The 15,861-nt window shown below is 40.9% G+C and overlaps 1 protein-coding gene and 1 non-coding gene across 2 annotated transcripts in view; both read left to right on the forward strand.

Annotated features, from left to right (window-relative positions):
- The window catches only part of ARID1B (AT-rich interaction domain 1B), a 419,926-nt gene that overhangs the window by 43,404 nt on the left and 360,661 nt on the right, over positions 1 to 15,861 (forward strand). The window contains exon 2 of the mRNA XM_068984869.1: positions 5,409 to 5,603. Within this exon, the coding sequence (XP_068840970.1) occupies positions 5,409 to 5,603 (195 nt within the window). The remainder of the gene's footprint in view (positions 1 to 5,408; positions 5,604 to 15,861) is intronic.
- TRNAC-ACA (transfer RNA cysteine (anticodon ACA)) lies at positions 535 to 606 on the forward strand. The gene has a single exon. It is a non-coding gene; the product is annotated as a tRNA-Cys (tRNA).

Raw genomic sequence — 15,861 nt, forward strand, 5'->3', positions numbered from 1 at the left:
ACCCTCTCTGTGCCTACAGCCCATGCTTTCCCCCTTCGATATTGAAAGTCATGTAGCTGCAGACAAATGCAGATAAATAGCACCACTTCTCCATTTGAGAGTGTCATGGTTGGAACAAGATATATTTTTAAAGCTTTGCTTTCAAGCTTCCTATCTCATTACCCTTCAGAAAGAGTTTACCACTGCTTTATACATACTAGTTCAAATAATCATTTACTCAACGTTGGGTTTTATTATTTTTGCCATTTCATATGTAATGGACTATTCAAAATTTTTCTTTAGTTGATGGTAAGAACTTTTTTCCAAATAATGATTCTAAAGGGGGACAGTTTTTCTTTCGTTGCGCTCTTGTTTAATCCTGCTATATAGATGTGATTATAGATGAAGATACAGTTTTCTTTCTGTGGGTTTTTTAGTGTCTTTCTTTAATTTGTAGTTTAAGGAATTTGGCTGAAAAAATTGTGAAATGTTATATTCATAAAGAAACTACTAATAAGCTATCCCCTTAACTTGGTATTTAGGAGTGAACACTGTTCCCTGGTGGCTCAGATGGTAAAGCGTCTGCCTACAATGCGGGAGACCCAGGTTCAATCCCTGGTTCGGGAAGATCCCCTGGAGAAGGAAATGGCAACCCACTCCAGGATTCTTGCTTCAACATCCCATTGACGGAGGAGCCTGTTAGGCTACAGTCCATGGGGTCGCAAAGAGTTGGACACGACTGAGCGGCTTCACTTTCACTGTTAACATAGATATCTTTATTGTAAATACTTGGGTGGGCAGGCATACTCTGAAAGAGTGATAATGAGGGAGTATCTAAGTATAAAAACATCAAACTTCTCTAAAGGCTACTAAAATGTATATAGGGACTTGTTCTTGGATAATCTTTAAAGGATAGTTCGATTTCCAGACCGGCCTCTGAAAACCTATTTAACCTATAGTACAACCTAACTATGCTACCTAATATGTCCAAAATCGATATTTAAATATATATTTAAAAGATATATATTTTACTCCTCTTACTCCTCATTTAGTATTTCTGGGGATAGGGAACTTTCTGAGGCTTTGGAGGAAGTAGGCAACAGTGGCAGCTTCCCAGAAGATCTAGGAAAGGGTGTGTGTGTGTGTGTGTGTGTGTGTGTGTGTGTGTGAGAGAGAGAGAGAGAGAGAGAGAGAGAGAGAGAGAGATAGAGAGAAAGAGAAAGAGAGAGAGATGTATAACTCATAGATACATAGCTACATATCTAAATACATACATATCTGAAAACTTATTTGAATAAGAAGAATTTACAAGGAAGTCTAGTCAGGTAATAAAATTCTTCAGAAGCTGAGTAACTAAACTAGTTATTTTAAGACCTCTTTGAACATGGGCTGTATACACTGTGACTTTAAAAGCACTTATTTCACAGAATTGAAGTCCACACTGCAGCAATTGTGAAATGGTACCTAGAACAGAAAAATGTGCTTGGAATAACATATTTAGAGAAATAGTTGAGGACTGTACTTTATGTGGGTGTCTCTGCTGCTGCTGCTAGGTCGCTTCAGTCGTGTCCGACTCTCTGCAGCTCCATCGACGGTAGCCCACTAGGCTCCTCTGTTGCTGGGATTCTCCAGGCAAGAACACTGGAGTGGGTTGCCATTTCCTTCTCCAATGCATAAAAGTGAAAAGTGAAAGTGAAGTTGCCCGACTCTTAGCAACCCCATGGACTGCAGCCTACCAGGCTCCTCTGTCCATGGGATTTTCCAGGCAAGAGCACTGGAGTGGGGTGCTATTGCCTTCTCCAGTGGGTGTCTCTAGTATAACATAAATTATATGTGAGAATTGAAAATGGTGATACTTTGAAATACTTCTTTCAATAGAAGGATAGATAATGAGAATACAATCGTTTTGCATTAGATGTGACTACGAGCAGTGAGTTGTTTTTTTGGAAAAGCCTTCGATTTGATTTGGGTTTTAGTTTCTTTAAGGAGAGAGTAAGTAGTACAAAGCAGAGGTTAAGATCCTGCAGTGGTACATATTTAGTGTTAAAAATAGCGAAAGTACACAGCAGGATGAATTTAAATTGTGGATGAATATTTAATAATAGGCCATAAGGAGAGAAGGTTAAAATTAAATAATTTGCACTGTGTAAGTATCTGTTTTCATATCTGAAGTCTCACTGAAAGGCATCTGATGCATTTTGAGAGGTAGAGATAATCTGTGTATTTCATGCTTTTGATTTTCAGAAATCTCAGGGTTAAGCTAACATTTTGACATGGGTGCAAATTAACTGAATTTTAAGTAGGGCTGTGAGAGTTTATGGCACTGATGAGAAAGATATTACAAAACAATTTCAGTCGCTGATAAGATGAATTTGCTGCACTGTTATCTATAGCATTAAAATATAGACATTCCAATCATTTTCCCATTTAAAATTTCTGCTTTAATTAAGCCTGTTTGGGTCATGCACTATTTAAAGTCAAGTGAGCAGACCTTTCCTATGCCCTGTCTAATTCAGATTGAATGTGAAGATAGGGCTGTCTTGGGCCCTATATTGGAAATTTAGCCTGAAATCTGATTTACTCAGCCTCTCTGTGGGCTGTTCATTCACTCTGCAGATTCTAGCATCCCCAGCTCAGCCTCGATTTTCACACTTCCACAGAAAGTTTTATTTTACCTTTTGACAGTAAGTGTGGAAAATCTTTACATTTTGTTGTTCTTAGGCATAAATTCTAACTTGAAGCATTCTGAGAAAACTTAATTCTTACTTTTCAATTTTAGTTTCATTACACGAGGTCATATGTATATATGTGTGGAATTGTGACGTCAGCACCATTTGTGACATCAGTATATTGTTTGAGCAATTTCTGTCATTCTAAGTAAACATTTTTATTGACTGGTGAAAGTAACACAGTTAAAATTCCATGAAATTGTGAGTTCGAGCAAAATCATTTGGCCTACACATATTTTCATTCTGGTGAGATCAATTCCTGGCAAATTTCTATGAAGCCCTCAGGACAGAGTCAGCTATTTCTATAGGAAGGCTTTGTTAAAACTGAGACCTACCTGGATGCTCCCCCTCACAATGCTTTTAGGATATCCGCTGGGTTGCACTGTAATCTTTGTCCAGTGTGTCCTCCTTCGGTGACCTGGTCACCTCTCTTGGACAGCCGCCAACACATGTCCACTCTGCCTCCAGTGCCTTGCACCATGCACACGGTAGACCCTTAGTCAGTGTGTAATGAGTGGATTACTCAAGGCATTGCAGTGAGCACCAGAGCACCTACCGCTAAGAAGGCGGGATGGCAGAGATCATGGGCAGCCATGTGTGTGGGGCAGGAGCGTGGGGGGAAGGAGTCCTGGTGGTTCGTGTAGCCTTGGATGCTTGGGGTGTAGGGTCTGCACTCCTGGCTCCCCCTCACCTGCTGTTTGCGCTCAGCTCCTGGTCTTTTGGCACTGCCCTCGTCTCTGCCATGAGCCTGCCCTTGCCCAGGGCAGCAGTGAACCGCCCCATCATCAGTGGAGCATCAGGTGCAGCCCACGCGTTAGTGCTCACCTGTTGGCCACCTGGGCTGCAGTCGGCGTGTGTCTCCACCTGCTCCCTTCTCCGAAGCACCACTCTCTCCAACTCCATTTTCTGACCATTCCTCTGGCCTTGCTGGGGCCTCTTTTTCCCTTCTTCCTTAAGGGATGTCAGTCTCTCGAATTTTGTCTTCTACCTCTTGCGCTCTTTGTACATATTCTCTCGGGGTAGCTCCTTGGGTTTTTCTGCTTCGTATTGCTGAAGACATCCAGGGTTATTGAGGGTGTGCTGTGTGCCAGGTGTGACTTGTGTCCTACAGGTCCAGTGTGAGTGAGCAGAACGGAAATCGCTGCCCTCCAGGAGCGCCTGTCCTCGGTCTCCCACTTCCCTACTTATGACTCGAGGGCAGACCTGACTCCCCAGGCTGGAACGCATCATGGCACTTCTGATATTGTCACCTGGACTTCCTATTGGAACTTCAGTTTTAACATGCGGAAGAGTGAAGGTCCCCACCCCGCAGGGAGGGTGGATCTGCTTCTACTCCGGCGTGCTGCTGGCTCAACCGGTGTCTTACCTGCTAAGCCACCCTTGCCGCCTGTCTTCTATCACTCCCAGGTCGAGTTGCGATTCCATCCTGTTCCTTGAATCTGAGCGTGCTTTCTCCCACCACCGCTAACAACTCAGGACCTCAGCTCAGCGGCCTGCTGGGGCAGTCCAGCCTAGCTCCAGGCCGCTGCTGGGGGCGCTATCCTTCCGAAAGGCGGATGTGACTGTAACTCGCTGTTAAAAGCACTCAGTGGTTCCCCCCAAGATGCAACTGGAAGCCTTTCAAGTGTCGAGTGAGGCTCACCCACCTACTGGCCTCGGCCCGCTCCAGCTGCTGCTTTGCTTCGCTGGGGTCTAAGCTGCTTCTGTTTCCTTGCACGTGCCAGGCAGTTCATCATTTCATGGAGCCTGTGCTCGATGCCTGATGTTTCTCCTGCTTGGGGGTACTCTGTGTCCTGGCCCTCCCCACCTTGAATGTGGCTTCTTCTGTCAACCCTGCTAATCTTTGAACCTTCCTGAGAGACCCCGTGTCCTCCGTGTGGCCCACAGTTGGGCCTCAGAATCTGGCTCACAGTTGGCATCAGCATGTGGTTCTGGAAGGATGGAAATATCTGTGGGTCTTCGTAGCACCGTGATGAGGGACTTCCCCCGCCGCTGCCCGGGCTGAGGCTCCAGTTTGGCCCTTCTGAATGGCCTTTGCTCTGAAGCCCATGAGCTGACTCACCAAGCCAAAAATAAAACTCAAAAGTCCAGTTTTGAACTGGTTATGTTTGGTAAGAGCCTTACTTGCATTGAGAAGGTGGCTTGTGACTCACAGTCTGGGTGCTTATTCATGTCACTAGTGATCTTTGAAAAGTTTTGCCCCAGACATTCTGTGTTATCTGAAATCTATCCTTTCACTTTCTAATGAGCACTCAGACACATTAATGTTTGATCAGGACTTGCAGACTCAGGTCTAAAATAAGGTAATTGTTCTAAGAATACTTTGAAGTCAGGAAGGGTTCCTAACCACTCACTATACTTTGCTTTTGTTACTGGGAAGCTGAAAGAGCTGGGTGACGTTAACTATCATGCCCGTTTCCTGTGTGCGTGGTAGAATTTTAGATGAATGCAAAATCTTTCAATATATTGTTTGTTCCAGATCCCTTTTAATTATTAAAGCTTTGCTAAAAGTTAAAAAATGTTTTGTATCCACATAGTTTTTTTTGCCTTAAATGTTTTTCTGGGTTTTGTCAGGTCGTTGTTTTTCGTATTTCACAAGTAAGGAGAGTTGCATTTTTAATATGTATGATAGCATAATAGACATTTCTGTCTCTGCAATAATGAAGTAATAAGCCTACGTCTTCTTTTACTCCTTCACAGGGCAGCCCAATGGATCCCATGGTGATGAAGAGACCCCAGCTGTATGGCATGGGCAGTAACCCTCATTCTCAACCACAGCAGAGCAGCCCTTACCCTGGAGGTTCCTATGGCCCCCCAGGCCCGCAGCGGTATCCCATCGGCATTCAAGGTCGGCCCCCGGGGGCCATGGGAGGCATGCAGTACCCCCAGCAGCAGGTTTGTGCTAGTTTTCGCTCCACTTCCTCCCATGTTTGCTCCTTGTGTCGTCTTTGTCTTTTCCTGTCTACTGAAGGTTAGTTTTGAGACAGTTGGGAAGCATTTCACGGATTTTCTGCTTTTTAAAAATTTTCATAGTTTCTTGAAATGATCACAGGTACAACTGTTTCCCATCTCTTTTAAAAGCAGGAAACGTGAGCTTCTTAGAACAAAGTGGACACAGTTCCTGTTCTATTTGAAAGATTGACTGTGTCACCGTTGTGCAGCAAATTATATAGATCGGAGCCCTGAAGTGAACTTGGCTTTCTAATATTTCTGATGGCAGACAGTGTCAGATTTTGAGCTGTGAATAAACTTCTTAAGGTGAAGTTTTAAGTTATTTAAAGGTTTTTCTCATAAAGACGGCATCAGCTTAAGTTTTCTTTAGTCTGCCCAAAAGTTATTTTGCTTTTATTTCTCCTGTGTCTTTTGAAACAGCTTTCTGTGTTTCTTGTAAGAGAATTTCATGTGTATCACTTCTCTTAGGTTTGATGAGTTTTGTGTTTTTACATAAAACAAGCAAAAAAGACTTTCTGCTCTTCAAAAAAAATTCTCCTTTTTCTCTAGAATCAAATAGTTGGAGTTACCTTAAATGACCATCTACCTTCTGGCAGTAGTAAGGCCTCAGTCTCTTGCACCCTGGAGAGTGTATTCTTGTAATGTTGGCCTGAGGAGATGCAGACTTGTTGCAGGTTTAGTTGCTAGAAACACCAGAAAGGCTGACTTGTAAATTACCACACCAGGCCTTTCATCCAATAGGATACCAGTCTGATGCCCACCTCGGTGTTTTCCTGTTCCCAGATAGGTTATCCCAGAGGGCTACCAGCAGCCTGCTCCAGAGTCTCACAGTTGCTTTCTCTCAGGAAGTTTTTCTCTACGTTTGACCAAAAATCACTGTGGAAAAAACATAGAACTTTGGTTCTCTACAGTGGATGTATGCGCTGTATCATACTTTATACGCTCCATAGCTGTGTCTAAAGGTTCACGGATAAGTTTCAGAGACTGAAAATTGTCTTTCCTCTTTATCTTAGTTTGTCCTTCAGTGACATTTTTATTTTAAGGCAGTTGTAGGGGAAGATAGAAGCAGTTCAGCCTTTGAATCCCAGCTGTTGGTTCTTTAAGTGGTCTTCGTTCTTGTTAGAAGTTCTGACCCCTTGTTTATTAAATATGGTATGTGAGTCACTCAGTCGTGTCCGACTCTTTGCAACCCCATGGACTGTAGCCCACCAGGCTCCTCTGTCCATGGAGTTCTCCAGGCAAGAACGCTGGAGTGGGTAGCCATTCCCTTCTCCAGGGGATCGTCCCGAACCAGGGATTGAACCCGGGTCTCCTGCACTGCAGGCAGATTCTTTACCATCTGAGCCACCAGAGATTGGCCACTCAGAATTCTAGCAGTCGCATACTTAATTGTACTTGTAATATTTTTTTTTGAACATTACTCCTTTCTTCTAGTAATATTTTGCCACCTAGAGTAAAACTCTTCAGTTGAGACTGCTAATTATGAGGAGATAATTTGTAAATGATTGAGAAGTCAGATGAGAGCTGTAATTTTTTTCCCCCTCTCTCCCTTTTATTTTTTTAAGTTTTAAAGCTAATTTCCCCATAGATGAGGGGAAGAAGGCCCAGGCAGGCAGGTGCTCAGGTCCTTAGCACCAGCTGGCTTGGGGCTGACAGTTCTGTGTGGGACTCTGGCCACAGGGAGCGAGCAGGGGCAGTGGGGCAGCAGGGGAGTGGAGGCTGCCGCTCCCTCTCCATGCATCTTCCTTTCTGCCATGTTTCCCCGAAGGGAAATTTGGAGAATCATTTCAAAAGGAGCTCTTCATGGCAAGCTACCGGATGAACCTTTTCCTCTGAATGAGTTAAAGTCTTTTTTTTTAGATTAATTTATTTATTTTAATTGGAGGATAATTACAGTATTACAGTGGTTTTTTGCCGTATATCAACATGAATCCGCCACAGGTATACATGTGTCCCCGCCATCCTGAACCCCCCTCCCTACCCCACATCCCTCCAGGTTGTCACAGAGCACCAGCTTTGGGTGCATTGTGTCATATGTCAGACTCGCACTGGTTCTTCTACGTATGGTGATGGATATGTCTCAGTGCTACGCTCTCAAATCATCCCACCTTCTCCTTCTCCCACTCAGTCCAAAAGTCTGTTCTTGCTGTCTGTGTCTCCTTTGCTGCCCTGCATGCAGGCTCGTTGGTACCATCTTTCTAGATTCCATGTATATGTATTAATATATGGTTATCTGTCTTTCTCTTTCTTGAATGAGTTAAAGTCTTGTTAGAAGTTTAAGACGTTGGCTTATTTTGCAATCCCAGAGTGGGAGTCTTAACATTCTTCACAAGTGTGAAGAATGATTACCTGGGAATATTTTTTTTCATTGTTTTCTTCCCACATACATAAGGCTAAAAGTGGAGGACGTACACAGTCATATAGAATGACCACAGTTTGCTTTTTTGTTTTATTTAATCCCCATGGTTCTTATATGCTTTTGAAATCCAGTAACTCTTGGATTTATTTGAAGGGACAAATTGCTGAAGATTACTCACCAATGTTTTAGCAAATTTTTAATTAAGATTTTAGATTAGATATTTTACTGCTAACCAAAAAAAAAAAAAAAAAAAAAGAGCCTAATTCTATTTAAGCACAACTCTTTCTGATAATGAAAGGAAAATAGGGTATCTGGTAAGAAACTGAATGCCCTGGCTATCAAACTTCCATATTTGGGAGTTTAATCATAATTGAAAGTTCTAAATAATCTGTATTGCTCTTTTACTTTTTGATTTAGTTATAATATAGCCTTGAAATGACATATCTTCTTTTGAAATCTAAAAGGCTAAAAAGCACTGCTAATGCAGTTTTGAGTGTGTGTAACATTTTAAAGGGGAGTCATAGGGCATACTACTGAGTTCATGTGATCAGGCAGGTGTAGGCTAATTAATAGCTTTGGAAAGGAAAAAAAAATGGTGTAGGTTTTGGTGAAGGTTATTAGAGCACATTTATTTTGTTAGCTTTAGTCTGTGTTTGGCGAGGAATAGTCAGTGAGTTGCTTTATTTGTGAATTTTGGGTAATTATAAATTTGGTCTGCAAACAAGGTCCTGGCACAGTGATTGGCTGCTGGTCCTATCCGTCTTCTCTTAGGCTAAGGCAATTGGCCAAGGATTGTTGTGGTCATGACTGCTGGTGTTCTTCTGGGAAAAAGTTGGAAGATAATGATGACATTGAGTTTTTATTGAGTGGACATCACCACTTAGGCATGGCTTTACTTTGGACGACCTCCAAAGCTTTCTGTGCTTGGTTTGTGAACCTCTAATGAGCTGAATCCAGTTCATTTAATATTGCTCATATATTTCTGCAAAGGATTAAAATGCAGGAATTCAAGTTTGTAAATTGAGTTGCCTACTTACCAACTGAGTGGTAAGTTGTCTTTGGCTCAGGGGTCACAGTTTTGATTCCTGGCTGGCATTCTCTTCCTGTGATAGGAATTTTAAATGAGTATGTGTTCGAAAGAATCACAGTGCGTATATGAAATTTAACATGCTGAGTATCACTGCTTATTTTTTATCTCTGAGAGTCAGGGGGAACTGGTCACTGACTGTTGGATTTTAGTAACCTAGTGATTCTTGATTTGTATGGTGATAATTTTATTTTTGAAATATACTCATGACTGGGTCTTTGAAGCCTGACGTGATAATAGTACATCATTTTGGTATTTATTAACTGGAACTAGACTTGTGGTCTTTCACTTGCTGATTCTTTCACATCATCAGGCAAATACATAGCTAAACAGGTTAGTTTTGCACCGTGCCCTGGAAACTAGTCTACTTGGGTTTTTATTGAGCTGAGAGGGGAAATGAATTTTCTCTGCCTCTGTGAAGAATGTTCTGCCTCTAGGCTCCTGGAATTCAAACCTGGGGATGGTTAACAGAAGTACACTGGTTGATTTCATCTAATACAGAGCCACATAGAGGATATATAATCTGTAAGGCTGCTAGAATCTGCTTCTGTTTTTTTAAATTTAAGACACCAATGTGTCCTTTGCGGGATCAGGGATGTGGGTAAGCAAATGTTTTATTTCACTTTTCTTGTCCTTTGTGATTGTAAATGTATACATAGGCCTATGCTGACTTGCTCTAAAAAAGATTTTTCATAGAAATAGCACCAAGAAGAAATAGGTTACAGAAGCAAAGTTATATTTATTTGTGTCCAGCAGATTTCAATGATGTTGTCTGAGATTTTTCCCAAGTTATCAAGGGTTAATTGAATTGATATTTTAATTCTCTGTCTTGTCGCAGATGTTTATATAACCTGATACCTGTTGGGATTATAAAACCAACCCTGGAATTATAAAACAGGGAAAGAGAAAGAGGGCAGAGTGGGGATTTTAAGTTCATGAGTGGTTTTGTAATGGGAAAACATGACTTTTCAGTTTTCAAAAATACGTGTGTATTGTGAAGACCTTTACAACAGCAAGAATATGGACGATGGCAAAATTAAATAGAATTTGTTATTTTTGTTAAGGTGACCCATTTGCACTTACCACTTTCAATCTAAATAACAACTGAATTTAAAACTGAGGTTGTTTTGAAAAAGACTTTAAAAATGAACAGATGTTTTAATTTGTGTCTTTATCTTCTACACCCTCTGGATATGTATTTTGCTATGTGTTTTTGGAGTAAAGTATTTGTTTCAGAACGTAAGCATTTTATTTGGTACCATCCTAACAGCCAAAACACTTCTTCCAGTGCAAATGTTTATTTTGGCAGCAGATGTTTCTAAAAGGAGACAAACATTACAATTGTTTGGCTAAAATAAATGTTTTCTTTGGGGTTATTAAGGAGCCGAGTGAGTTCTAGGATTCCCACCTGTGTTACTTTGTATTGTTAGTCTATTCTGGGAAAAAAATTGCTTTTTAAAATATAGTTAAAATCAAAACATACTTTTAACTATATTTTTAAAAAATACAGTTTGATATAGTTTAAACAATGTTTCTGAAAAGTTAGGAAGAATGGAGTGATGAGGACTGGTAAAATTCTTAAAAATTCCAGTTTTTTGACATGAAATGTTCATTTATAGTTAGTCTCTGAATCCTAAGCATGAATTCAGTGTGCTCATTCACTTCAGTCGTGTCCGACTCTTTGCGACCCTATGGACTCTAGTCAGGGCTTCATTTTGCTTTTCTTTCTAAAGAGCATGCTGCTGCTGCTGCTAAGTCGCTTCAGTTGTGTCCGACTCTGTGCGACCCCGTAGACGGCAGCACACCAGACTCCCCCGTCCCTGGGATTCTCCAGGCAAGAACACTGGAGTGGGTTGCCATTTCCTTCTCCCATGCATGAAAGTGAAAAGTGAAAGTGAAGTCGCTCAGTCGTGCCCGACTCTTAGCGACCCCATGGACTGCGGCCCACCAGGCTCCTCCGTCCATGGGATTTTCCAGGCAAGAGTGCTGGAGTGGATTGCCATTGCCTTCTCCCTCTAAAGAGCGTAGACCTCCTATATAAGGAGCATAATAGGGTGTGATAGGATGAGAAAGGAAGGCTTGCCAGTGAAGTAGATGAAGGCTTAGCACAATGGAGAGGAATGGGTGCCTAGTGTCTGTTTTACATTCAGAGTCTTAATTTTTTTTGATAGTTCATATTCACTCAGAGACACCTACCTGGACAAATTATACTGTAGTTTAGCCGCTGAGTCCTCTCTGACTCTTTGAGACCCCATGGACTGTAGCCCGCCAGGCTCCTCTGTCCATGAGATCTCCCAAGCAAGAATACTGGAGTGTGCTGCCATTTCCTTCTGCAGGGGAGCTTCTCTACCCAGAGATGGAACCTGTGTCTCCTGCATTGGCAGGTGGATTCTTTACTGCTGAGCCATCAGAGAATCCCCAAGTGATCCACAGATTAATGTAATTTCTATAAAAATCCACAAGATGTTTTTAAAATATAGACAAGCACATGATAAAATTTATACAGAAAACCAAAGGAAAAATGGACATGGGAAGCTAAATCATTTTTAGGAAGTATAAAGAAAATAGAATTACATATATTAAACATGCATTTTATGTGTGTAGATATATACACATATAAACACACATCAATAAAAGAAGGTAAACTTTGAACCTAGTGAAATAGTGATGCTTTGAGATTTCTTTTGCTCTCTTACCCACAGCATTTTTATATATGCATGTTTTGTTCTAAGAGACTTGGAGCCAAGCTGTTTTGCTTGTACACCTGAAATGTTTGGAACTCTTTCAGTGGATTGCAGATTTATATAAATAATGGCCTTTTGTTGGCCACATTTTGTCTTTATTTCCTCACTTGTTCTTCATCAGTGAATATGAAGGTATTTAAAGTTTACTAGCAAATACATTTACACCTCACATTTCTGCTTCCAAGGAGATAGCAGATGCTACTGTCTTTGATGCCAAAGTTCCCTGTAGATGGAGTTTTGTACCAAGAAAATATTTTTGAGAAGATCTGTAGGTATGGTAATTTTTATTTGTGTTTTAAAATTTAAATTTCTGGAGTATATGGTTTTAGTTACTTCTTACATTGTAGTTAAATTTCAACATCTTCTAGAGCATTCAGTGTGACATTTTTAACAGAGGTGTGTAAAAGAGATCATATTTTGTTGTTTATTCTCTAAGTCGTGTCTGATTCTTCACACCCCCATGAACTGCAGCATGCTTTGGTTAAATATAAAGTTTTAAATCTTTAGCTTTTTTCCTTAAAAATGAAGAAAGACATGGTTTTATGCTTGAAAGTTTAATGAGAAAATATGAAATGATTTCTCTTGTAATTTGGAAAGCTACTTTTATATTAGGAAGTTTATACTGATAAATATGTGTGTGTGTATGTGTGTGTGTGTGTGTGTGTGTATTTTAAGCAGACGTTTACATTGTTCTAGAGATGCTAAAGGTTCTATAGGTGTATAGTGCCTATTCTCTGCTGGTAGCTTATACCATTTTGTCATTTACATATGAATCTATTGTTTACAGATATAGACTTTAAACCTAAAATATCTGCTCAGCTTCTCTATTATACTTCTAGTTTTAGTTGTAAATCTCAAGTATATGTTTTCGGTAGCATTATAATTACTTGAATATATTCTGTATAATTTTGGTTTATTTGCTTTCATCAAAGAAACAAGTATGATATTTATGTGAAAATTTAAACTGTTAGTTCAGTTAGCACTAACAGTTGATAGCAGTAAAATCAGCCAACCACATTCCTCCACTGCTCCCTGAAAAACAAACAGCAGCAACAGAAACACCAGAAGATAAATTGAAAGTTAAAGTATGCGGCATAGCTTAGGCCATTGGTTCTCAACCACTGTCCTACAGTGCAAGAATTATACACGACTGAGTGAGTGCACGTTTGCACATACACACACACACCCATCCTGCCTACCCTCCATTTAAAACCTCTCAGGATGTATGCCCATATCAATCGCATCTGAATATAAGCACTTCCTGCTTTCCTGGTTTTCTGAGCTCCACAGGTGACTCCCCTGTGCAGCTGAGGTGAACAACTGGGTGTCAGACAGAAACCCCAAAGCAGCTTCCTGATGTGCACCTGTATTCGATGGGCGCTCCTTCTCTAGTCCTCTTCCAGTGAGTCAGAGACTCACCACTGCTGAAAGGGTTAAAGAACCAGGAGTTGGGACAGTTGAGTCCTTGTCGATTAAATGCTCCATCTGTGTGCAATATTGGAAAAATCTGTATCTCACTCTGCTCATCCACTAAGTGGTTCTGACTATAAGATCTCCCAGCTTGGGTTTTCCTTTTAAAATAATCATAAGTTAATGTCGTTTTGTTTTAGTTTTGGATTTTGGAGTCTTTTCATTTCAAATAGTCTTCTGAAATTTATGGGTTGATGCTTGACAGGTTGTATTAATACAACTACTAAAGCAGATTCTTTAAAATTCTTTCTAAAGAAAGCTATATTTTCTTCAAAGATTAACAAATTGTTGTCATCAGTACAATAAATTATTTTCTAACTTTTTATAATGAAGATTTTCTCAGTGAAGGTCTTTCTTCTGAATATCTGATGTGTGTTAGATATGTGATTTTTTTTAATAAGTAGAAAATCTTAAGATTGAGATACTTGCTTTACTTGGAACCACAAAAAGAACCAAAGAGAGCCAGTAATTACTTACACATTTTACACATTATAACTTTCTAAGTAGTTCTGAAAATAGTATATACTGTACAACATTGGGATAAGCTGTAGCAGTGAATTCTAAATAGAAATAATCAGTATTAAAAGGTTTGTTCTCTGCCATTCCTTTAACTCCTCTTTAACCTCCACGAAGAAGAGTTGGATGGCTTTGGTTTTTTTAAAGCAGGTTTTTTTCATAAGGGTAAAAGAAGTCTTTTATGCTCCGGGAAGAAAGTGAAATTCTTCCTGGTAAAAGAGTTGTTTATGGCAGTGTGATTATTTTTATATGCAGCACATTTATTAAGGCCATTTTCCCTTAGAGTTTTGAAACATCTGTACAAGTTAAAACTGTAGTTGTGAATGGAACTAGAAAAAGACGTTAGTAGAAAGAGAGAAGAGAAGAAGGATTGGTGGGGGCGTGGATGGAAGAGGGGACTCAGAGAAAGAGCAGGAAGCTGCAGGAGTCTTGTTTCTCTCAGCAAGGCCGTGGACGCCTCACTAGTGCAGGTTCCTCTGACCTCAAGAGGAACTGTCTGCATGAGCCAGGTGTTAGAAAGTTCCTGGACACTCTGGAGCTGGGATTTGAGTGTGGTTAGTGTGTACATGTAACATGAACATCCTTTGCCTACTAATAAAGCCCCAAACTCAAACTCCATAACAGTCTACAGTAGCAGGCATTACCCAGCTTCCCATTTCCCAGATACTTTTTTTGTAGGAAAAAAAAAAAATCAAGGAAACAGATTGCTCCAAAGATTTAGCCAAATTGGTTTCCCTTTATTGGTATTAAATCATTAAAAGAATACTTAAAAAAACAACTACCAAACACATCAGTAGAATTGGCTCTTCACAGTTCGTCAAAGGCACTGCCTTTGTTCTAAGAAACATCAAATGTTCAGAACCTCAAAGTAAGATGAGTAACAATAGCAAAAAAAAAAAAGGAATTAAAATGCAAAAAATCTATCGTTGCTGGGGTAATTAAGGTTTACTTAATGGCCCTGAGACTGAAAAAAAAGTCTAGTTCTGCCTGGGTGGTTGTAGGAGCTAGTCCCAAGGAGGGCTGGGGAGATGTCTGCTGGGAAGGGAACATCAATTTGAGATGTACCACAGAAGAGACAGCCAAGCAGAGAGAGTTCCCAGCACTAAAAGCAAAAAGTTCCTTTCTCCTCTATTTCATCACCATCATTTCTGCCAGAGAGAACTGAAGGAGAGGTAAGGGTCAGACAACTGTTGGTCTATGGGCTTTGGAATACTTTCATGAAACAGTCAGCCAGAAGGGGAACTTCCCTTTCCTGTCATTACTCTGCTGCTTTGAAATTTCCAATAAGATTTGAGATATCCCAATAACCTGGGTATTTGCATCTTTGGGGGTTCTTCCAAGCATTCTGGGCTTCATAAAGAAACATGACTTCCAAAAAAAAAAAAAAAGAAACATGACTTCCCTTCTCTGCTTCCCACCTGTATGTCCCTTGCCACTGGTCAGCATCTTGGAGATGAGAAGATCTCATTTCCTGGTAGGTGGCCAGATTTTGGTGGTTGGGGAGGGGAGAATTCCCTTCCATGTGCACTGAGCTGCCAGAGAGCTCCCTTGCTTGAGCGCTGTTGGCTCTGACTGAGCTCTCCCCCATTCCTCTTCCTTGCTGGCTTCAGAAATAAAGGGAGGAAGGAGAGGTAACTGGTCCCGTCTTCACAACATCAGGTGCATCTCAGCGCAAAAGCCTGAGAATGGCAGGTAGAGGACGTTTTACTCAAGGGTGCAGCGGGTCACAGAGTGATTACAGAGTGAGCAATAAAGCAGAGGGATCTGGGGGGCATTCAGTTCTGACCACTGCCGCCTGGAGCTGCAGAAGTGGGGCAGCCAGCCGCATCCAAGTCACGCCAGCTGTGGTCAGTCCATCTGGATGAGTTTAAGTCCCTTGGCGGCATCTTAGCTGCAAGGGAGGCTGTGGGTTTGAGTTCTGAATTCAGAACTTGAGGGCAGAGCTTTTGGTGGTGAAATCTTTGTAGAGAACACTTGACAGTTCCAAAGGTTCTCCTGTGTAAAAAAAATATCCGCTCCCCCTCC

The sequence above is a fragment of the Capricornis sumatraensis genome, chromosome 13 (genome assembly GCF_032405125.1).
Source record: "Capricornis sumatraensis isolate serow.1 chromosome 13, serow.2, whole genome shotgun sequence".
Classification (NCBI taxonomy): Eukaryota; Metazoa; Chordata; class Mammalia; order Artiodactyla; family Bovidae; genus Capricornis; species Capricornis sumatraensis.